The following is a 23691-nucleotide window of genomic DNA, read 5'->3' on the forward strand; positions in this document are numbered from 1 at the left end:
TCTGGTTCTAGAGATGATTCTCTCGTGATTTTATTCCACACTTTTGGTACGTCTTCTTCCTAGTAAATATTCGTCAAGCCTGAGGAACTGAGGCGCTGAACAAGAATCGGTTATTCATTCGTACCTGTCGCTCTGGATACATAAGAGCGTAATACTTATGAACATAAGCAATTCAGGTTCGACAAATCGTCTTTGCACATGACGAAACCAACACGTGTAACAAAGAGGCAAAGTAAAGATAAAAATCAGTGTAACTATTTTGTTAGTTGAGATGCATCGGTGCTCATCAAGTAGGCTAACGGGTACTGTTGGCAGTTGGAACACTTTGAAGTGTCCGAGTACTGATGACTTCTTGCCACCATGCCGTGGAAAGCTTTGCCGACCTTGTTCTGTCCGAACTGTCAAAGTCCACTCCGACGATGCCAAATAATTGTCTGTGAATTAACAGTATAAATATTTTGCTCAATTATGCCATGATGAAAAATTATCCTGAAAAAGTACTCACGTGTAACCAGCTGTCCATTCGAACTCGTCCAGAAGTGACCAAATTGTGTATCTCACAACGTTGCAGCCGTCATCCTGAAAGGCTGTGAGTAACTCGGTGATGTATTCGTAGTAATAACTGATCCTGCTGTAATCATCTGATTCCCCAGTGTCAGGATATCCGTTTTCCAGGACCCATACTGGAGGATTATTGTATTGGTCTCGAATCATGCGTAATAGGTTACCGAATCCGGCTGGTACAACCTGAAAATGGATTTAATCAGTACGGTCTTATAATCGGAAGTGTGTTTCATAGGATCGTTAAAAAGATAATTACGTGTAACCACGCAGCACTCCCAAGTGACCAACTTTCATTAATAGAAGCAATTATACCACTATCTATTGTATATATACCAAGATCCTCGTTTGAATCGAACACAGGCATGCGAGACGTGTAATGATTCAGGCCAAAGAAATCTGCGGTTCCACTGTTGAATTGAAACTTTCGTGAATCAATCTGCTTGAATAACTAACCACATTAATTGCCCAAGTATTTGATCAAATACTCACTTAATGTACTCTATCCAATCATCTGAGAATTCTGGCAATCGTGAGAATGGATAACCTTGGAGAGCGCTTATGTTGGCTATCCTAGTCTTCATTATTTCTGGGTAGTCCCCAACAAATATTGGATGCATTACCCAACCACAATTAAATTGAAAATATCTCTCAATGGAATCGTCAGTCACGTTGTCCCCTGCCACCCATCCATAACATTGTGCCACGATGCCTATTTGACCATTTTGTGTTGATCTATATTCATCGTCGTACATATGATATACTGTCGCGTGAGCTTTTAAGGAATTGTGCATGCATATATAGTGCCCCATGTTTTCCAACTCTTTACCTGTTTGAATATGTTACTGTAGAAGGCCGTCTATTACCTAATATATTATTCCAAGTTACTGGCGACGAGCACTTTACCTGGAGCAAAATAAGTGGTGTTGTATCCAACTGCACAGTAGGATTCAGGCTCGTTGATTGTGACGAAGGTTTTAACCAGGGGCCCCAGTTCTTCAAAAATGATTCTGGCATAGTCAGCGTACCACGTCACCATCAACTCGTTGGTCCATCCTCCCAAATCTTCAAGAATCTTTGGATGCTCCCAGTGATATATAGTTACGACTGGTTCGATACCGTTATCGATCAGAGCTTGGGTTAAATTTTTGTAATATTGCAGCCCATCCTCACTGACTTCGTTTGCAAAACCGTTTGGAAGTATGCGTGCCCAGCTTACCGAAAACCGGTAAAAATCCACCTGAAAGATTTATTCTTTGAAATATTTAATAGCAAAGTTATGTGGAGACGGCCGTCTCTTGACATTGTTTGCAACACAAGTTTGGCAGGTACCTCCCGAATGTCGAATGGAAGTACCTGGTTGCGTGTTATTCGCCTTTCTTAAGTGTTAAAGCACAGCTTGAGTTCCGCTTCCTGAGATTAATCATTAAACACTAGCACCGAGACAAGTCTCGTGGCTAAGACTGGAGTTCAGATTACGTTTTCCAATATCGATTCATTTGATGAAGATATGTATACAATGTTGAATGTGATGCACAGAAGTTTGGTAGTCTAAAGACAATGAAATGGTTTAAGTAATGTTTGACCAGCAGATAGTAAATGAGCGAACGGGTGTTTGGGTAAAGAGGAATTTAGGTGGGTAAGTCAGAAGGTGGTCTGCAGCCTGGCCGTCGATTTTTACAAGCCTGCAGCCAAGGAGTCCAGCACTTGATTTACCGTATAGTCCGTTGGGTGTTCTGGCGGGAAAGATCACGGCGATTCTCTCCTGTCCCAGGCTGGTAAACACGTGGATCCCTTTTTTACTCTAGGAACAAGGCGCGAACGAGCTTGTGAGCCGGCCTTAGTGAGAACTTTTGTCAGCCGCCTCGTCGACGTTGACTGGTTTTCGGCAGTCAAGGTTTTCCGTAGGTCAAGCCGATCAGCCTGTCACGGTGCAATTTTGACTTTGGTGGAAGTTATTGAGCAATCGGGCACTATACACTCTTGGCATGGCATTGCTCAACCAGGCGCAAGTTCGGTAACTTAAATGGACCACCTTCCAACTCACCTACTAAAGTTGGCCCTGATTGCCCATGGAATTCTTCGTTGACGCGGCACAGGGATGATTGGGACATCCGCGGTCGCTTGGTGATGGAACTGGAGGCTCGATTGTAACAGTACATCGGTGATCACAGGTATTTAAACTTACTCCCAGCTCTTTCAGCCACTGTATGTCTTCTTCATATTTATGGTAGGAATCGCAGGCTATATCTCCATTACTTCCATCTGCGATGTTTTCCGGATAGCTGTGTGTGTACCAATCCCAAATACTTTCTGCCTTATCTACATTCATGGCACAAAAAAACATTATGCGTGAAAAACAGTTTTGAATTCCCGAAAACAAATACCGAATACTTACCACTTACGTTCCAGGCTCCTTCTATTTGGTAGGATGAGGTGGCAACACCAATTGTGAAATTCCCAGGAAAACTGAGATTAGCGGCTTGGCATTCTTTTAACCTGGGAAAACTGCCAGATTAAAAGACTTCATCTTAATTAGGACATAATGCAGTAATTGCTCTTACCCTGTGAAGATTATACAGCAAATTACAATTTTCCACGTATGTTTCATTATTGAAATGTAATGTTCCATCAATAGAATTCAAGATGATTATTCGTTAGCAAATGGCTCGTTTCCTTGAGTTCAAAATGTTTTCATTAACACTTGGAAATTCCCCTCCCCAAGTTTTCCATCTTATCAGTACCAAAATTGACACGATTAATCACATAAGGCGTTAAAATTTGTTGACTTAAATGGCAACTGATTGCTATCATGTATATCTCTATACTTCGCTAGAAATCATTTTATATCACTGTTGTTATCTGGGAATCGATACTGAATGTAAGAACTCAATATAGTTTTTGCATAAATGATAAATGTCAAAAATGTTGTGTGGTGAATCGGCCTGTCAAATGTTATCGTCAAACGGCCGTGAGTGATGATTAATTTTTGTGACAAAGAAGTATCGCACTTGATAAATAGTATAAGCTTCAAGATTTTCGCATCTGCGAAAATGAATTGAAGTTCGTTTAGAAAAAAAATACCGCCACCTGATAATTAAATAAGGTATGAGGAACAAACACGTCCAGTGAAACTTTGCTTTCAGGTTGATCGTTCCGAAGTTACGGCTTGGTAAAGTATTAATTTGTTAAAAAACAAACTTTGAATTAGTCTTAAAAATAAAATAATAAATACCACCCCTACATATTCGAACGAGGAACAAAAAGGTTCGGCAAGACATTGTCCTCTGAATGATTTTCCCGTGCTACAGCATGATAAAGTTCAGTTTTGCAGATGCAGAAATCTTAAACACTGTGAAAACAGTTCGTAATCCTGTATGAATAAGAATGGAGTCAAAGCCTTCCGAGTGATGGCTTTATTTAAAATCATTCGTTTAACGTCAAAACCGTGCGGCTTTACTGGCATTATCTGTATAATCTAATCAGGTATTTAAAACGTAAGGATTGTAGTAGTGCAGTAAAGACTTATTGTTAGGCCAAGCCGCTTTCGCTAACGATTTGTGCGTAAAAGTTTACTGAAATTTATCTCTCTTGAAGCTTCGAATTTGGTCAGTTAGATAGAAATTGATCTTGAAAAATTTAGAACATTGAAAGAAATAAAGGATGCAGAAAGGGAAAAATTTTTGATTCGAAAAAAAGTATTTTCGAGTAAATTCCTCAGAAGCATAAGTGTGAAGTCTGATGCTGATGATGGATTGATTTTTTTATTTTTACGTAATAATTGATCAGTTGAGTTAAATTGGACTCGAAAAAACATTCGTCACTTGGCACGTTTTTACGACCTTGCAGAGGGAGCAGGCGTCCAGCGGGCGTTGATATTTATTTGCGCTTCGTCACGCTGGGCTGAAGCCATGACATTTTTACATCTAAATGCTTACATTTGAAGATCATACGACACAACTCTCACCACTTACATTTATATATATATATATATGATATATTCATGCCAAAGGATCATGCACGACGATAAATTTGCCTAACGGCGAGTACTATTCGCGGTTGGAACCGCCTGAAGTTCTCGCGTGCTGAGTACGTCTTGCCACCAGGTAGCGGAGAGCTTGGTCGATCTCGTTCTGTTGGAACTATCAAAGTCCACTTGGTGAACACCGAACAGTTTTCTGCAAATTGAAAATATGTAAGAAATAGATGTGGCCTAGGTTACTCTTCAAAATAAACCGAATACTAAACTCACGTGTAGCCATCAGCCCATTCAAAATTATCGAGGAGTGACCAAATCGTGTAACCTTCAATGTTGCAGCCATCGTCGTTGATGGCTGAGAGCACTACGCTGAGGTGGTCATAATAGTAGCTGATTCGATCGTAATCGTCAGATTCACCTTCGTCGGAATATCCATTTTCCATAATCCATACCGGCGGGTTGTTGTACGTATCCCTAATCATTTGCAGCAAATTGCCCAATCCCTCTGGTACTACCTATGTATTAATTACATTCATTTAATGGCGTGATGTCAATTACCCAAAGAATCGCAATACAATAATCCACAAATCCATTGATATTTACATATAACCAATCCGAAGCTCCAACTGACCAACTGCTGTTAACATTTTCGATTATACCACTGTCTATGGTGTATATACCAAGGTCCTCATCTGAATCGAATACAGGCAACCGAGAGGTGTAGTAATTAAGACCGAAGAAATCTGCCGTCCCACTGTGGAATAAAATCGCTACTAGGTCATTTCTTCCGCCTAAATGACGAATAATCGTTTATGACAGAGTATTCGATACGTACTTGATGTACTCTATCCAATCGTCCGAAAATTCCGGAAGACGCGAGAATGGATAGCCTTCGAGCGCACTGATGTTGGCTATTCTAGTTTTCATGATTTCCGGATAGTCCCCAGCGAAAATCGGATGCACCACCCAACCACATTTGAATAGGAAATACTGCTCTATGGTTTCGTCGGTTACGTTGTCCCCTGAGACCCATCCTCTGCAGTATGCGACTAAACCTACTTCACCGTTTTGTGTTGCTCGGAATTCGTCGTCGTATATGTGATAAGCTGTAGCGTGGGCTTTCAAGGTGTTGTGTATGCAAATGTAGTGCCCCATATTTTCCAAAATTTTTGCTGTACAAAAATCATACTGCGGTAAGTTCCTCTGAAAATAATAATCAGCAATGTTATTGATCACGAGCTCTCATACCTGGAGCAAAGCGAGTTGCGTTATATCCATTTAGGCAGTAGGACGTGGGCTCGTTGATTGTAATGAATCGCTTAACGTAGGGCCCCAATTCTTCGAAAATTATTCGAGCGTAGTCGGCGTACCACGTCACCATCAACTCGTTGGTCCATCCGCCCAACTCCTCAAGAATCTCCGGATGGTCCCAGTGATATAGTGTTACGACTGGCTCGATATCGTTAGCGATTAGCAATTGGCTGAGATTTTTGTAGTACTGAATCCCATCCTCGCTGACTTCGTTTGCGAAACCATTTGGCAGTACGCGTGACCAGCTGATTGAAAACCGATAGAAGTCGACCTGGAAAAGTGATCGTTAAAAGAGAGTTCTTGAATTGCTTATACTGCGCGTATCGAAACTTACGCCCATATTCTTTAACAGCGCCACGTCTACTTCGTACTGATTATAAGAGTCGCAAGCCACGTCTCCATTACTTCCGTCTGCTATACTATCGGGGTAATTGTGGGTGAACCAATCCCAAACATTTTCTCCCTTATCTGTAACGATGCAGATGATCGAATAATTTGGTAGAAAAATTATTACCGAGATTTATTATGGAAAAGCTTAGTAGTTACCGCTGGTATTCCATGCTCCTTCTATTTGATAGGATGCTGTGGCAGCGCCGATTGAAAAATTGCTGGGAAAAGTGAGATTTGCCGCCTGACATCTGGAAATTCTATGAAAAGTGCCGGAATTAAAACCCTGCCCCAAATTGAACAATATCACATAACTTACTCCGTAAGAATTACACAGCATATGACACTTATCCACAAATATTTCATGGTGAAAATTGTGGAGACCTCTCGCGGTGTCTCAACAGGTTAGTAATCGGCGAATGGCTTGTTTCCGACACCCACTGGGTTTTATTATCACATAAATTTGGCCCTATCATGTTGTGTAATAATATCATTCTAACATCAATAAAACTTTTCAAAGATTAACTGATCGGTCATCTCAAGTGGCTGTAGATGGTAATCTCGCTTTCTTACTCGTGCCGCGAAGAGCCACCTAATTGACGTCATATAGTCAACGGTTCCTCATTTCAAACTATAGCACCTTGCCATTGCCAATTACTACTTTAATATCGTGAGTGTTATTGTACCCGCATCGCAACACTGGATCCGGTTAATAACTTATTGCCGGTATTAAGTGTTAAGCGTATTTCAGTGTTCGAGAACGGGTTGAGTTATTTATCACTGCACGAGAAAAATAAGAGTAGCACAACTTTCGACAATGAGAGACTGTAAAAGATATTTCGACGAACTGAATGTCGATAAACTTGTGCGAAGGAAACGCGTGTCAAGTTAGATGGGTATCTAGTTTCCAATTCTTTTTCGAGTATCATGCAAGCAGTATTTCTACCACAATTATTATACGAATAAATGAATAACATGGAATCCTGACTCCGAGCATATATAATTTTTTATTTTACATTTTAAACCTAGTTTTAAATTAAGTATTCCTTATTTTCCAGTCGTAATGAATTAAAACTTCATCAACCCGCTGAAATTATTACAAAAACATGTACCGTACAGGTTTGCAAGTTTTATTCGTGCGTTCTATTGATACGGCTTATACCGGTTCGCGGCTGCATTTAAGATAAGGTAAAACGTCTGAACGGAAACTTGCAGAGTTTTATTTAATTTGAATAGCGTCTAAATGAATAAAGTATTTCAAGCAAACGTGACGCATTCGAGAATAAATGCCGCCGTTGAAAGATGACATTACAGGTCGTGCACTGTCCGTAGTTTCAAAATTTCATTGACGGTGAGTGTTATACACTGGTAGGAACATCTTGAACAGTTCGTGTCTCCATGACTGATTTCCACCAGGATGTTGATAATTTTGATGATCTAGCCCGATCTGGATCGGTGAAGTTCACACTGACGATACCGAAATTTACTCTGAAAGTAAAAGATCATTTAATCTTCAGTTACACGCTTAGACTAGAGCGGCGAACGCTTCTATCATATTCCAATAAACAAGCATGTTTTTCTGATTGACTTACGTATATCCATCCGACCATTCGAAGTTATCCAGTAGACTCCAAGCGGTATACCTAACAACATTGCAGCTGTCGTTCTGAATGACCGATAATAGCTCCGTCATGTAACCATTGTAGTAAGTGATCCGAGCATAATCGTCCAGCTCTCCAAGATCGCAGTACCCATTTTCGTATACGTGAACTGGGGGATTATCGTACTCGTCTCTGATCATGCGGAGTAAATTGCCGAATCCTTCGGGTGTATCCTGGATGATCAATCAGTTAATTCTATCGCATTGTCCCAATGAGTGCTTTATGCTCAATCGGGCCTGTTCTTCATAGTCAACACTTACATACATCCAGGAAAGACTGCCATGCGGGTAGCTCGTATTTACAGATCTTATAATACCACTGTCGATATTATATATACCAGACTCTTCGTCTGGATCAGCACTTAGGACGTAAGATGTGTAGTGATTCAAACCGAAGAAGTCGGCTGTTCCACTGTAAGATAGTGAGAAATAAGCTTATAGGTATCTTACGGATGCGATCATTTGGAGTCTTATTTAAAGTGATGTTTAACGGGATACGAACTTGATGTACTCCACCCACTCATCTGAAAATTCCGGCAGACGCGAAAAGGGGTAACCTTCGAGTTCGCTGATCATAGCTATTCTTGTTTTCACGATTTCTGGGTAATCTCCGACGAACAGGGCATGCGCGATCCAACCGCAATTGAACTGAAAAGCTTGGTTGATCAAAGTCGCGTTACTGTCATCATTCGAGAACCATCCATCGCAAGCAGTTGTTAGGCCTATTTGACCCTGTTGTTCTGATCTAAATTCGTCATTGTACATGTGGTAGACTGTCGCGTGAGCCTTTAATGTGTTGTGAATGCATATGTAATGCCCCATGTTCTCCAATATCTTCCCTGAATTGAAATATTGTTTTGTAAAAATTGAGTTTTCATCACATCGTTCACCCGGTTATAAGACAATGAATCGAGTTTATCAGAGACCTGGAGAATGTTTTGTGCTGTTGTACCCATTCAAGCAATAAACCGAAGGCTCGTTGATCGTGATAAATGTTTTTACGAGAGGTCCAAGTTCCTCGAAAATAACTCTTGCATAATCTGCGAACCACTCCACCATAAGTTCATTTGTCCATCCTCCCAACTCTTCCAAGATCAGCGGATGATCCCAGTGATAAATGGACACGACTGGTTCGATGTCGTTGGCCAAGAGTTCTTCAGTCAAATTTTTGTAATACTGAATCCCCTCCTCACTGATCTCATTTGCGAACCCGTTTGGAAGCACGCGAGACCAACTGATCGAGAATCGATAAAAATCAAACTGGAAAACGATTTACGCATTAACTGGAAGTGAGTTAAATTACGCATGCTGCAACTGATAGACTCACTCCTATATCTTTCATTATCTGCACATCCTCCTTGTAATTGTAGTAAGAATTGCAGGCAATGTCCCCGTTGCTTCCATCTACGATATTCTCGGGATAGTTGTGTGTCCACCAGTCCCAGATGTTCTCACCTTTGTCTAAAATGATTTATTTTTTAGTATCATGGATTTGAAACGCTTGTATTCAGGAGTGAACACACAGAAATTTATCTCACCGCTAATGTTCCACGCTCCTTCTATCTGGTAGGATGAGGTTGCTGACCCGAGAGTGAAATTCTCGGGAAATGTGAGATTTGTGACTTGCGCCTCAGGCACTCTACTGGCAATCAGACAATTGGATTAGACGAATTGTACTTATTGTGACTTTATTCACGAAACTTACCTGCAAATGAGTATCACACAGATGACAATAATATTCACGAACCCCTTCATGACGAAACTCCCGGATGGCAATCCTCAGTAATTTGCAACTTATATTCGTAAATGCTAAACCCCCACTGAAGTTGCCACAAGGGACATCGACTCTCATAAAATGTAATCCAATATTTTTAGCAAATATCTCAGATTAACTTATCGCGTGCCATATCGTTAATACGGCTCGATTTCCATCGATTAAAATGTTAAGTTGAATTATGGCACCCGTGTGACACAGGCTTATTTTTTCATAAGGCACGAATGCAGTTCAACCAATTATATCACCTGTAGTTGCTAAAGTGTAACGGTATATTCGTCACGACTTGACATATTTTCGTATTCCTTGCTGTGCTTGGAAGAAAATGGTACGACCAAGTGACAACTATCCCATGCCTAGATGAAGCGGCATTGCTATATCGTCTTTTACTTAATAATATAGTTAATTGACTATGAAATGGTGATATTTTTCTTACTGTAAGACAGGTTCATTTACTAATTGAAACATAGGTATAAATATTATAAATTGTCGAGTGTAAAGTCTAGTAAATTTTTGTATTCATCATTCGAAAAAACAAACTGCTCCAAAATGCTCTGTGAACAGAGGTACATTTTGAACTCGACTCACGTGGTCTTTCAGCAACCAATCACAGCCCGTCGAGCCCGGGCCCGAGCAGCTGCTGGCAGATGCCAATAAGCTTACTTTCTCGTATCTGTGTTCATGCTTAACTGTGACTTCTTTGTCACGCTCATTTGATGCTCATAAAATCTTTATTCGTGACAGGTAATTATTTAAAACCGTCGTATTCATCAGGATTTTTGCACATATTTACAATATTAATTAATAAATCTGCTATGAAGACTACAAAGTGCCTAAAGTAAATTTTTCAAGCCAATTGCGATAAGAATTGAGTTTTATTTTTTCTGTCGCGTATTACTCAAGCACAGAGTGGAATATTTTCAGTGAGTCGCAACGATCCTTAAGTCGATCGAGCTTTTACGCCAAGATAATCCATCGATGGTTGTGGTTAATAAAAGTAACCTTTGATTGCACTTGTGTAATGAAAAATGTACGAAGCAATCATATCGATGAAGTCCAATGAAGTTGGACCTAGCTCTTCGTCGCTGCCACGATAAACTCTGACATCAGGTTTTACGTTGTTTTGCAGACACAAATATAATCTTCTACTCCCCAGTTTCTAGCTTGATTCTAAGAAGAAATGTCAATATCGAAAAAGCATTGGAATAATCGGTTGTCCTGTACTTTACAAACTTAAAATAAGACTTTTCAGCAAATACTTGGGACCGTTAACGTGAACGAAACATCGTAATTCCTAGCTTGTGCCTAATTCCTTAATTCATTACACATCGTCTTTGTATTCTGTTCTACAAATTACAGGCAAGATCTTGCAAAAACTTTAATATAATGGGCATCAGCTATAATAAATTGGATTTGTCGAATTTTATGAGTTTCTATTGCTTTTCTTATTCATATATTTCAGCAATACGATTCAATCAAAGTCAAGATCCAATCAAAATCCTTTATTTTATATTGATTCTCTAACAGTGACCCAAAGATCGACACAACCTCATCCACTACTAAATTTTTTTGGATCATCTTTTAATTTGTTCCGTTAGTTTTTTTAGCGTTTTTATTGGGATTATGACCTAAGTTTAGTGTGAGAACTGTATGGAATCAAGTACCAGCCAATTATCGAATACTGTTGGAGTGATTCTTTCCCTGTCATCAGTCAATGTAACTCGGTTGTCAAAAGTATTTCACAGCAGAGTCAAAATTCGACTAAATGGACCATCAATTTGTTTTTCTATTCTCCCATTTATTTCACAATTTTTCAGTCATCCCAGCTGTAAAACGATATAATGGGTTGTTCAGCGTTAGCCAGTAATGCGTTGCAATAAAAGTTCCTACAAGGATGCGATTTATGGTAAAAAATATTACAGATAATCTGAAATACAGATAATACTGATCTTTGGCTAATCATACAGCTGATGATAACAGTAATCCAAGAATTTTTCACGGTTACCGTAAATCCGAATAGATCAGTGATATAATTATTATTCAATGGAGGGCAATAATTCAATATATGCTACATTTTAATGCTCCGTATTGCAGGAAATAATTGCAACGGAACCATAATCTTATAATTATAAAATTTATAAAATGATGGAACGTTACAAGCGTCGCAAAAAATAAAATGATAAAGTTGGGAATCAGGCTTACGCGACGACCACAAGTAATAAAACAAACAATAATGGTCATATTCTACAGTTATTGAAACACGCCCCAAGATATCCGCTGATATTTATGGTTAAGCCTTATAATACACATTTGCTCGCAATCAAAGATATACGTATATGCGGCGCATTAATCACGCACCGTATGTACGTAAATACAAGAATTTTTATCTTATGCAGCATGATATACGAAAACGTTACATAACCGTCATATACCTGTATTAATTGTAAACCTGAACATAGTCCCACCTTTCTTACGTAAGAGGATTGAATCTTACTCTGGGATAATTTCGCTGATACGTGACGTCGAAATCGTGATGAACCTTCAATTGGTACAATCATATCGATGTATAATCCCACTGTTATACAATGGTGCTGAGAAGAATATGTAACAAACAACACTTCGTATCAAAGGTCACTTATTATTAGTCCCGGTAATAATACTTGATAAAATTCTGGAGCTGACTATGACGTACAAGAATATTTACATTTCACGTTTCTTATCTGATTTTCCCGATTTCGATCAAAGGATACTGAACAATACGAGATAAATCAATTTGGTGCGATTGCAGGCTATCTGCAGTTCGATCAAACATGTTTTTTCACTTGATAACTGGGCGCTGATCGCAATCCTAAAACGTGAGAAATTGGTTTTGATTAATAAGCAGGTGATAAAAAGTGATAGATAAAGAATGTCAAGCACTCTTAGACATCACTATCAGGCATAATATTTGTGGTTCAACATGTGATTTGATGTCGTATTCACTGTACATGATATATTTAAAAGTATCCAGTACGCCAGATACCGACTTTGACAATTTCCTATATTTCCGCCAATCTATCGATATCCAAAATTGTACGTTAGCTACTAATTTTGGGGGAACTTTGTCGTTAACGAACGAAGTCCATTTCAATCTGTGCCATAGTTTGCGGGGCAGCATAAAATTAGTATTATGGATTTCAAATCTATCAAGTTTCTAAGAAATTATTAAAATATTGTAGAAATACTCAATTCATTAGCGTGTACGCAATTTTCTCAGTTCTGAACTCGTGGTGAAAATGCAAACGATATTTCCGCTGCTGTAGGTACATGCTGGTTGCTGGGCTTTCGTACCAAAAAAATTTTTATTTTCATTAGATTTCAAAACATGAGAGTCTCTGCATAAAAGTTCAGTTTTCGAATATATATTTGCATAGAGATCGAATGATATAATTTCAAACGGTTTACTACAGTTAAAAATGACTTAAAATAGAAGCCTAACAACGTAAAAAAGTATCAATATAGTTAAAGTACAAAAATGAGGCTTCGGTTATGCTTCAGACGTTTTTCTTCAATGACTGAAAAAAACTATGAGTTCTATAATAGTATATACCGTTATTTCACGAGTTCTCGATCAAGATCGAAAGATTATATTTCAAATCTCTTCATTACTATCTTACACAAACACTCTAGACAGCGCTCATCATTTTGTAAGTTTTTTTAACCGAACGTGTCTGAGATATGATTAAGATTGTTATTTCGAAGAGCCTATTCGAACCGCCCTAGAGAATTCAAAAAAATTTAGCAAACCGTAACAAAATCGTGGAGCCCTAACAGAAGTAGGATATTTCATAACAGCAAAGGTGAAATTGAAACTGATGTCCATAAAAAATATAAGACAAATAATCCATCTTTTAATAGTACGCTAATAAATTATAGCACATTTTTCAGCAATATTAGAAGAGGGATTATTTGCGTTTTCTCTGATGTCTACAATTTTCAAGCGTAACCTCTGCAATTATGAAACTTTCAGCTTTTACCACGGCTGAAAAATATCTATATATTTCAAGTGAATAGATTCCGGCTGTACAGTAAATGGAATTCATTTTTTGTATGGGTAATTGGAGGTTTGACTTTCGGCGGTGGGTTTTGTATAAAAATTGTGGAGCAGATCTGAAACGGTGACTTTTCGATCTTAACCAAGACCTCGTAGAATGCCTTGTTTATGATAATAAATCACTAGTAGCATTTTATGGTAATAGAATATAATTTTTATAATCATTACAGAATTAAATAATAGTAAGATTATTCTTTTTGTTTCGTGAAAATATACGCGATTAGAATTTAGAATAGAAATGATTGTGGATTCGCGTGTACATTGTATAATACAATAATCGCAACATTTGGTGAAGAACATTTGGTGATTGTATGTGGCAATGAAGATATAAAAATGAAAAGTTCAAATCAGTAAGCATGTATTGATATGTACTAAGCCGTCGACACGTGTCCTGTTAATTGTAAATTTTTTCACAATAACTGGCTAATGATATTATGCGTTATTTTAATCCAAGGAACTTTCTGTGCGGCACGAAGGTAATCTTCTACCATTTTCAGCTACAGTAAGTTGTGAATGGATATTCTCTAATTATTTTTGCCATGGTAATAGGGTTCTAGTAGCAGCGGTGTTCGTCGGGACAGCCTGAAGCTTACGTTTGGAAAGAACTTTGGCCCACCAAGACTGTGAAATTTTTGCGGTTCGGTTGGTATCGGCATCGTCAAACTCTACATGGGTAATTCCAAATCGTTCCCTGTCGGAAAAGACGAGTGACAATTAGAATATTCATTTCGAACAAAAGTTTCATGACTTTTTAAACGTGAAAGAATGAAGGCCGAAGGTTGACTTACGTATAACCAGCTTGCCATTCGAAATTGTCCAAGATACTCCAAACGGCGTAACCCTCAACGTTGCACCCATCTCGTTTAATGGCTATCAGCATTTCTCTCAGGTATTCGTAATAATAGCTGACGCGGTTGTAGTCGTCAAGTTCCCCGGTATCGGAGTAGCCATTCTCTGTAACCCACACTGAAGGATTGTTGTATTCATCTCTGATTTTACGAAGTAGGTAACCAAATCCTGAAGGATTCACCTGCAATGGTAACGTGCGAGCGCATATACATACACATTCACATCCCAGTAATCATATTTGAATGGAAATGCGAAATTGAAATTTGAGGATACACTCACGTAAAACCAATTCGAAGCTGTTGCAGCCCAACTAGAATCCACGGTTACTATCAAACCGTGATCGTAAGTGTAAATTCCTTGCTCTTCACCAGAGTCAGGGTAAACGAGTTTGGATGTGTAATGATTAATACCAAAGTAATCATTTGTTCCGCTACAAGAATTATTACAAAACGATAATATAATGTATTGAAATGAGTGAGGTTTGTAGCAAGGATCGCGGTAGTCCATTTGAAAGACTCACTTGATGATGGCTATCCACTCATCTGAGAATTCTGGAAGTCGTGATCTCGGATAGCCTTGGTATTCACTAACCAAAGCCACTCTAGTCTTCATGATGTCCGGATAATCTCCATGGTATATTGGGTGCGCCATCCATCCGCAAGTGAATTGAAACGCAGTCTCAGCTTCTGCCTCATAACTGGAGTTGTACGGTAAGTATGCCATAAGAGGTAGTACTATGCCAACTTCACCACCCTGGGTTTCACGGAACTTTTCGTCGTACAGTCGGAAAGTTTTTCCATGAGCCTTCAGAACGTTGTGTCCGCAAAGATATTTGCCGATACTATTAGGTATCTCTTTCGCTGAAAGAGCGTATCAATCGGGCCTTAAATAAGAATCCGATAGGAGGACCTGCGCCGTTTCTTATTTGTGAAAAAGATTATAGACTTCTCATCACCTGGTGCTTTTGAGACTCCTTCATAACCGCCCTCGCAGAAGGCATCTGGCTCGTTAATGGTTATCCATCGTTTCACACTGTCACCTAGTGCTTCGAAGAGAATCTCAGCGTAAGCCACGAACCAGTCCACTATCAGTTCATTTGTCCATCCTCCCATCTCCTCTATAACTTGCGGATGATCCCAGTGATATATTGTCACGACAGGCTCGATGCCGTTCGCTACCAACGCTGCGGTCAAATTTTTGTAATACTGTAAACCGTCTTCGCTAATCACGTTAGCGAAGCCAGTTGGAAGGACGCGTGACCAGCTGACGGAGAATCTATAGAAGTCGAACTGGAAAAAAATGGTAATACGGAGATGTTGATTCGGTTTCGTGCAATCTTTCAAATTCAAATTTTAACTGAACCAACTCCGAGTGTTTTAATCAAGTCTGCGTCCTCTTGGTACTTGTAGTACGAATTGCAGGCGACGTCGCCATTGCGTCCATCGGTTATTAAGTCGGGACGGTTGTGCGTGAGATAATCCCACACGTTTTCACCTTTGTCTGTAATCATTGGAATGGGAAATCAGAATAAGTTTCAATTTCCCTGTTACACATCGGCACAATGTTTTGACCCTCACCGCTAACATTCCAGGCTCCTTCGACTTGATACGACGCACTTGCAGTCCCCAAGCTAAATCCACTCGGGAAAGTAAGTTTCACGACATCGCAGCAGGATATCCTGTGGGAATTCAGTAGTTGGAAAAATAATAGTGATTACAATTTTCCGAAGCAAAAGTTTCAGCAAATACATACTTTGTAATAAGCGCACAGGTGATGATGGTCACCGCGATTACGAAACGCGCCATTGTATTAATGAAGCGTGTGACTACTTCCTTCTACCTTGGTCGATCAGTGATAGCCTTTTAGAATAATAATCCGAGCCTTATATCCCACTCAGATAGATATCTTTCATGTTAAGCCGATATGTCCGGTATCGCCGTATCGGTATTATGAGGACTAGTCGGCACTAACTCATGATTTCATATAGAAACAGATACTCAGTAATGTTTTGATTATTTCCAGTATTGTCTCCTAATCTCATACTTCTGGTAAGCCAATCAATTTGTAACTTAGTACATAAGATACTAAACAGTGCATATTTTACAGTTCTCATTCAAAGTCATATACTGATATTTTTAGTGATATAGTTATTATTTTCATGACTGCTCGCTGTCATTGGCTTACAATTAAGTATTGTTAGAATCGACCATCTAAAGTTGTAAAAGTTTTGAAAAAAATTGTTTTCTGAACCGTTTAACTTATTAAGAAATGTTCAAACGTGTGTTAGACCTATAAACGCATATGGCTTTGATCCATGATCGCTGCAAATGAATGCATTTTCGGATTGCACTTTCCGGTAAGGGTCTTGGAGTATGAAAAGCAACAGATAAGTCGAAATTGCCACATCACTCGACAGATAGAGCATAATGAGTTAAAAAAGGGGGAAGGAGCTTTTATTTTTCTTTTACAAATTAATTACGGATCAAGTTTGTCTAACAGGTTTCATCCGCTCGAAGGCAGGGGTGGTTACAAGACACCGTGAGAACTCGTTGGATAACATCGAAGCAGTTATCGTTGATTGTACTGGGCTTTCCAGTTTGACGATAACTATGCAGACCATGTTGGATGTTGGCCGGTAAAACTTCCTCCTTTTTTTTTTAAGTGCGTTTAGGTATAATACTTATCTGTATACGTAGCCTGGTGCAATATCAATATTTTGCAAGGTGCACGAATGACGAAGATCGCATCGTTGGTATAAATTGTTATAACATCTTCATTTGTTTCTACGATTCACACGGCAGAGGCTGATTTCAAGGTTATTTTCTTTATTTACAAACGTAGATCTCGGTGCGATTTACAAAAATAATGTAATCAGGATTACAATTGCGTATAGTCAATGAACGGTTGTATAATTTTCCGATTCAACCTTGATAATAAAATATACATGAAGCCATTAGTGCGTGGAAAGGAAACAACCTAGTATTTTACGCGAGTGTAGTTCACTCAAAATGCAACTTTAATTGAAGTTGACGAAGAGTGCTACTCGAGAAAATAGGCAGTGTCAGTTTAGAATAAGCCTACATTCTAAAACGATCCTGCACACCAGTATTATCGATATGCACAAGTTCAGGTTTGACATTCATTTATCGATTACTTTTGCCAGGGTAATCTGGTACGAGTGTAGGTACTTGTGGGGACAGATTGGAGCTTACGTTTAGAGAGAACCTTCGTCCACCAGGTTTGCGATAATTTAGCGGTTCTGTTCGTATCAGCGTCGTCAAACTCCACATACGTGATTCCAAATCGTTCCCTGAAACATGAATTGGAAAGGATTATAACATTTTCCAAACAACTAGAGTGGGCATTTGAATTTGCACGGAGCAGACTCAGTTGAGAATTCACTCACGTGTAACCAGCGCTCCATTCAAAGTTATCCATTATGCTCCAAACAGCGTAGCCTTCGACGTTGCATCCGTCTCGTTTTATGGCTATCAGCATCTCTCTGACGTATTCATAAAAGTAATTAATTCGATCATAATCGTCTACTCCATCGGCATCGGAGATCCCGTTTTCCATAACCCATACTGGTGGATTGCTGTATTCATCTCTAATCTGGCGGAACAGCTCGCCAAATCCTGCCGCGTATATCTACGATAACGTGTGATAAAACGTAGTCACAAATATTCACTTTGGAAATTTTTCATAAATGTCCAATCAATAACATACATAAAACCAAGTAGAACCTCCAAGGGGCCAGCTTGGATCAACAGTTACTATCAAACCGTTGTCCGAGTTGTAAATTCCAAGCTCTTCGTCAGGGTCATCATAGACTAACCTTGATGTATAGTGATTGAAACCGAAGTAATCATTGGTACCACTGCAATGTAATATGATGACCATGATGATCCATAATTTTTTTCCACAACTTATAAATTCGTGTATTTAAGATTTCGTAAAACTCACTTAATGATTGCTATCCATTCATCTGAAAATTCGGGAAGACGTGACCTTGGGTAACCCTGGGATTTGCTTACCAACGCCACTCTCGTTTTCATGATTTCAGGATAATCCCCAAAGTACAGCGGATGAGCTAGCCATCCAGTGACAAATTGGAACGCGACCTCAGCAGCCTCAGTATAGCTAGAGTTGTATGGCAAGTACGTTATGATAGGAAGTACTATTCCAAGTTTGCCCCCCTGAGCATCACGGAACTCTTCGTCGTACATACGATAAGTTTTAGCATGGGCCTTTAAAACGTTGTGTGCACAGAGATATTTGCCAATACCGGTTATTACTTTGCCTGAAGAAATTAATTACATATAACTATTAGACAACCATTAATTAGAACAAATTCTAGTATAATTACTCGTTGTTTTATCGACGATTATTCACAGTTAAATGAAGAGACTTTATAGTACCTGGAGCGTTAACAGTGTCTTCATAACCATCTGTGCAAAAAGAGTTGGGCTCATTCATGGTTATCCATCTTTTGACGCTGCCTCCAAGTGCCTCGAAAAGAACCCTTGCGTAAGCCACAAACCAGTCTACTATTAGTTCGTTCGTCCATCCCCCCATCTCCTCTATAACTTGTGGATGATCCCAGTGATATATTGTTACAACAGGTTCAATACCATTCGCCACCAACTCTGCGGTCAAGTTTTTATAGTATTGCAAACCATCTTCGCTGATTACGTTTGTGAAGCCGGTTGGAAGGACGCGTGACCAGCTGACAGAGAATCGATAGAAGTCAAACTGAAATGATACCCGCAAGTGAAAATTGTTTGATCTATCTATTGAAATGCTTCGGTGATCATAACGAGTCTCGAGTAATTCTGGGTTTCTGAAAAATGGCCTTACTCCGATGGATTTAATCAGCGCCACATCTTCCTTATACTTGTAATACGAATTGCAGGCAACGTCTCCGTTACGTCCATCTCTTATGTACTCGGGATGATTGTGCGTCCAATGGTCCCAAATGTTCTCTCCTTTGTCTGAAGAAATCGAATGACAAGTAATAATATTGTTCAACTTATTTGTACGTAACATGTTTTTTTACCGCTGATATTCCAGGCTCCTTCGACTTGATACGCGGCGCTGGCAGTCCCTATCTTGAATCCACTAGGGAACGTGAGTTTTACGATATCACAGCAGGATATTCTGCAGAAATTCAATGATTAGAAAATTTACAAAATATCTATGTGGTACGACGCAAGACGGGCTAGTTACGGACCTTGTAATCACCGCGCAGAAGATGGTTACTGTGATCACATAACGCTCCATTTCATAAATTTTGAGAGGGTTGAACCACTTCGCTCTAGCTTAGATGGTTGGCAATTGCCTTTTTAAGTAGCATTTTGAGCCTTATATCTTGACTGCATATCTAACTTTGTAAGCCACTATAACTTTAGTGATATCAATAAGTCATTGGTAAATCAGATACGACTCATTCGATGATGAAGTGAAGCAGATAATATCTGGTAGGTATACATATATTCACGCGGAATTAAAATTATTTTTCTTAAGGGGGGATTTGCTTTTTTTCCACAAAATTTACAGCTTTTTTAGAATTTTCTAGTGAAGAAACTATGCAATGAATTAATTTAAAATTCGGCATGTAGTTTTACTGTTATTTCATGTATGCACAAAAAATGTCTCCTGCCCTCCCCCTCGTTCACGACGCCCGCGAAACGCCGCAGTCACTGGTGTGCATGATTAGTCTCTTCTCAATGATCTGAAACAAAAAAATCAAATACCATATTACTCCATGCACATGGAGCCTATCGTTTGATGAATCAAAAAAAAAAAATTGAGGATACGACTGCTAAAAAAAAATTACCGATTTTTTGTTATAAGAAAAAAACTTTCCAACCTATTGCTTTTTTGATTCATCAAACGATAGCTACATGTGCATGGAATAAAATGGTATTTGATTTTTTTGTTTTAGGTCATTGAGAAGAGAGCAATCATGCACACCAGTGACTGCGGGGTCGTGAACGGGGCGGGGGGGCGGGGGGCCGGAGGCGCATTCTCGAGAGGATACAATCGAACATTTTTTTGCGCACACATGAAAAAACAATAAAACTACATGCCAAATTTTAAATTGACTCATTGCATAGTTTCTTCACTAGAAAATTCGAAAAAAGCAAAAAGTAAATTTTGCGAAAAAAAAGCAAATCCCCCCTTCAGTTCGTACATAAATATCATCTGTTTCATGCTTTGTATTGAATTACCTGCCGAGAGTAAGAAGCTGAAATACGAAATAATCATCCTATATTTTTCACTGGGATGAAACGAATTATTGTAGGTAGGTCGCAAAGAAAGCAGAGGGGGCCACGATTTGTGTTTATACGTACGTTAAAATTATTTTCTTTATTTATCAAAGATCATCTCGTCACAAATCACCAAAGCCATGTGACGACTAAATAGCTGAAGTTGCGATATATATTCGGTGAGATCGGAAGATCGACTAAATTATTTGTTGATAAAAACTCAACAACCAGATTAAGAAATTGAAATCAACAAATGAGAACAACTCAACCATATGCTTCACGAAATCAAATCTCGCTTTGTATTGCATTTATCTATTGATTATCAATTCCTGGTAGTAGTGGAATATTTCAATCACTTGTTTGGCATGATATCTATACCACTGATAAAATGTACTAGCGTAATTATTAACGTCGCAAAACTTCTTTGATCACAGAATAGTCATTCTTTCGAATGAAAATACTTGCTACAATAAGTTGCGAACACAATTGGTTGATTATTTCTGCCAAGGTAGTAGAGTTCGAGCAGCTGCAGCCGTGTTCGTCGGGACAGACTGGAGCTTACGTTTTGAAAGAACTTTCATCCACCAGTTCTGTGATAATTTGGCAGTTCGATTTGTATCTGCGTCGTCAAATTCCACGTGGGTAATTCCAAATCGTTCTCTGCAAACGAAACATAACAGCAATTATAGAAATTGATGTGAAATCAGCAGAAAAAGGATTGCCAAGCGTAAAGCAAAGCAAGACTAACAATCGTCTTACGTATAACCAGCGTGCCATTCGAAATTATCTAATATGCTCCAAACAGTGTAGGCTTCGACGTTGCAGCCATCGCGTTTCAAGGCTATCAGCATTTCTTTTATGTAATCGTAATAATAGCTAATCCGTTCGTAATCGTCCAACTGTCCCGAGTCGGAGTAGCCGTTTTCTGTAATCCATACCGGAGGATTATTGTATTCATCTCTAATCCATCGAAGCAGAACACCGAATCCCGGGGGATATACCTGTGATAATAACAGTACTTGATCGGATGTCCGAATTCATATTTCTACAAGAATAGTAGGTACAGTAAATAGATTTTTTCGTTACATAAAACCAATTAGAAGCCGTCGCTGGCCAGCTGAAATCGATGGTACGTATTACACCACTGTCGATTCTATAGACGCCGAGCTCTTCGGCTGGATCAGGGTAAACCAGATTGGTAGAGTAATGGTTCACGCCAAAATAGTCATTTGTTCCACTGTAAAATGATGATAACAGAATCAGAGACCTTTGAAACTCGCTGGAGGGTAGACACATTAGCGATTCATACTGAGTGAACGTCTGAGACTGACTTTATAATGGCTATCCACTCATCGGAAAATTTTGGCAGTCGCGAACGTGGATAACCCTGATATTCACTGACCAAGGCCACTCTAGTTTTCATAACTTCCGGATAGTCCCCGAAGTAGAGTGGATGCGCCATCCATCCACAGTTGAATTGAAACGCGGTTTCCACAGACTCCGTATCGCTGGAATTTGTGGCTACGTATGATGCGAGAGCTAATACAATGCTGACTTCACCTTGCTGGCTTTCCCGAAATTCTTCATCGTACATACGATACGTTTTCGCGTGAGCTTTCAGAACGTTGTGTCCGCACAGATACTTCCCGATACCGGATATCACTTTTCCTAAAATGCGAGACATAGCAAGCACATATTCGTTTGCAGAACTGAGGCTCAATCCTAGAATACGTCACTCTCATCCATATACTTTAAATATAATTATAGACTTTCTCGCATACCTGGAGCTTTCGTAGTGCCTTCGTAACCAGCCTCGCAGAAGGTGTCTGGTTCGTTAATAGTTATCCATTTTTTGACGCTGTCTCCTAGTGCTTCAAATAGTATCCTAGCGTAAGCCACGAACCAGTCGACTATCAGTTCGTTTGTCCATCCTCCCATATTCTCTATAACTTGCGGATGATCCCAGTGATATATTGTCACGACGGGTTCGATTCCGTTAGCAACTAATTCTGCTGTTAAGTTTTTGTAATATTGCAGCCCATCTTCGCTAATCACGTTCGCAAACCCGGTTGGAAGCACGCGTGACCAACTAATAGAGAACCGGTAGTAATCGAACTGAAAAATAGGAGAATACAGAAATCCGACGCATTTCAATCAATTAGCCGACAATTATCATTTGAATTGATGACGAGATTATACTCCGATATTTTTGATAAGTGCCACGTCCTCCTTGTACTTGTAGTAAGAATTGCAGGCAACGTCTCCGTTCCGTCCATCGGTTATCAACTCCGGATGATTATGTGTCCAATGATCCCAAACATTTTCCCCTTTATCTGGAATGATCAACGTATGCTTGCACGAAATATTCAAAGAATTCCAAATCGGTGGATGCATTGACCCTCACCGCTGACATTCCAGGCTCCTTCCACTTGATAGGAGGCACTGGCAGTTCCTATGCGAAATCCGCTTGGAAATGTGAGCTTGACGACATCGCAGCAGGATATCCTGCAAACATGAAAGGTAATGAAAAATTCATAAAAAAAAACAAAGGAATAGCTCAATACACACCGTGTGATAATTGCGCAGAAATTAGTCAGTGCGATAAAGTAATGCTTCATAACAGAAATGTGGCGTGTGGCGAGCTCACTCTGGCTTAGTTCATCAGCAATTACCTTATCAATTAGAAATTTCAGCCTTTTATTTCCATCGGAACCTCTTATATGTTCAGCAGTGATAATTCATTGTTGTCGTAATAGTATTAACGTGTCATAGCCTCATCAGATGTGGCTAAGCTCATTATGAGTGAAG

General features: G+C 39.3%; 6 protein-coding genes across 7 annotated transcripts; all 6 read right to left on the reverse strand.

The window, feature by feature from the left end:
* LOC124306700 (myrosinase 1-like) lies at positions 1–3275 on the reverse strand. Its single transcript, XM_046767603.1, has 8 exons — positions 3126–3275; positions 2960–3060; positions 2750–2883; positions 1468–1801; positions 1054–1390; positions 821–971; positions 506–747; positions 1–434 (listed from the first exon to the last, which is right to left on the reverse strand). Exons 1-8 carry the CDS (start codon positions 3191–3193, stop codon positions 296–298), a joined length of 1506 nt encoding a protein of 501 aa, XP_046623559.1. The 5' UTR covers positions 3194–3275; the 3' UTR covers positions 1–295.
* A 987-nt stretch (positions 3276–4262) lies between these two features.
* Positions 4263–6692, reverse strand: LOC124306701 (myrosinase 1-like). Its single transcript, XM_046767604.1, has 8 exons — positions 6558–6692; positions 6398–6498; positions 6186–6319; positions 5789–6122; positions 5376–5712; positions 5144–5294; positions 4814–5055; positions 4263–4739 (listed from the first exon to the last, which is right to left on the reverse strand). The coding sequence occupies exons 1-8, from the start codon at positions 6602–6604 to the stop codon at positions 4598–4600; spliced, it is 1488 nt and encodes a 495-aa protein (XP_046623560.1). The 5' UTR covers positions 6605–6692; the 3' UTR covers positions 4263–4597.
* Positions 6693–7236: 544 nt separating this feature from the next.
* On the reverse strand, positions 7237–9757 carry LOC124306704 (myrosinase 1-like). Of its 2 annotated transcripts, none has more exons than XM_046767608.1 (8): positions 9604–9757; positions 9437–9540; positions 9226–9359; positions 8825–9158; positions 8401–8737; positions 8160–8310; positions 7831–8072; positions 7237–7726 (listed from the first exon to the last, which is right to left on the reverse strand). In XM_046767608.1, the coding sequence occupies exons 1-8, from the start codon at positions 9651–9653 to the stop codon at positions 7597–7599; spliced, it is 1482 nt and encodes a 493-aa protein (XP_046623564.1). In that variant the 5' UTR covers positions 9654–9757; the 3' UTR covers positions 7237–7596. The 2 variants fall into 2 exon arrangements, with proteins under 2 accessions (XP_046623564.1, XP_046623565.1); XM_046767609.1 differs by having other exon boundaries at positions 9437–9537; positions 9604–9723.
* A 4349-nt stretch (positions 9758–14106) lies between these two features.
* LOC124306694 (myrosinase 1-like) lies at positions 14107–16506 on the reverse strand. The gene is made up of 8 exons (XM_046767595.1): positions 16367–16506; positions 16192–16292; positions 15981–16114; positions 15570–15903; positions 15135–15474; positions 14894–15044; positions 14554–14795; positions 14107–14456 (listed from the first exon to the last, which is right to left on the reverse strand). Exons 1-8 carry the CDS (start codon positions 16417–16419, stop codon positions 14294–14296), a joined length of 1518 nt encoding a protein of 505 aa, XP_046623551.1. The 5' UTR covers positions 16420–16506; the 3' UTR covers positions 14107–14293.
* Positions 16507–17045: 539 nt separating this feature from the next.
* On the reverse strand, positions 17046–20044 carry LOC124306698 (myrosinase 1-like). Its single transcript, XM_046767601.1, has 8 exons — positions 19845–20044; positions 19671–19771; positions 19472–19605; positions 19033–19366; positions 18578–18914; positions 18341–18491; positions 18021–18262; positions 17046–17924 (listed from the first exon to the last, which is right to left on the reverse strand). Exons 1-8 carry the CDS (start codon positions 19892–19894, stop codon positions 17765–17767), a joined length of 1509 nt encoding a protein of 502 aa, XP_046623557.1. The 5' UTR covers positions 19895–20044; the 3' UTR covers positions 17046–17764.
* A 924-nt stretch (positions 20045–20968) lies between these two features.
* Positions 20969–23543, reverse strand: LOC124306696 (myrosinase 1-like). The gene is made up of 8 exons (XM_046767597.1): positions 23452–23543; positions 23288–23388; positions 23083–23216; positions 22665–22998; positions 22215–22551; positions 21970–22120; positions 21643–21884; positions 20969–21543 (listed from the first exon to the last, which is right to left on the reverse strand). Exons 1-8 carry the CDS (start codon positions 23499–23501, stop codon positions 21378–21380), a joined length of 1515 nt encoding a protein of 504 aa, XP_046623553.1. The 5' UTR covers positions 23502–23543; the 3' UTR covers positions 20969–21377.
* Positions 23544–23691: the final 148 nt, after the last annotated feature.

This window comes from Neodiprion virginianus, chromosome 6, assembly GCF_021901495.1.
Source record: "Neodiprion virginianus isolate iyNeoVirg1 chromosome 6, iyNeoVirg1.1, whole genome shotgun sequence".
Lineage (NCBI taxonomy): Eukaryota > Metazoa > Arthropoda > Insecta > Hymenoptera > Diprionidae > Neodiprion > Neodiprion virginianus.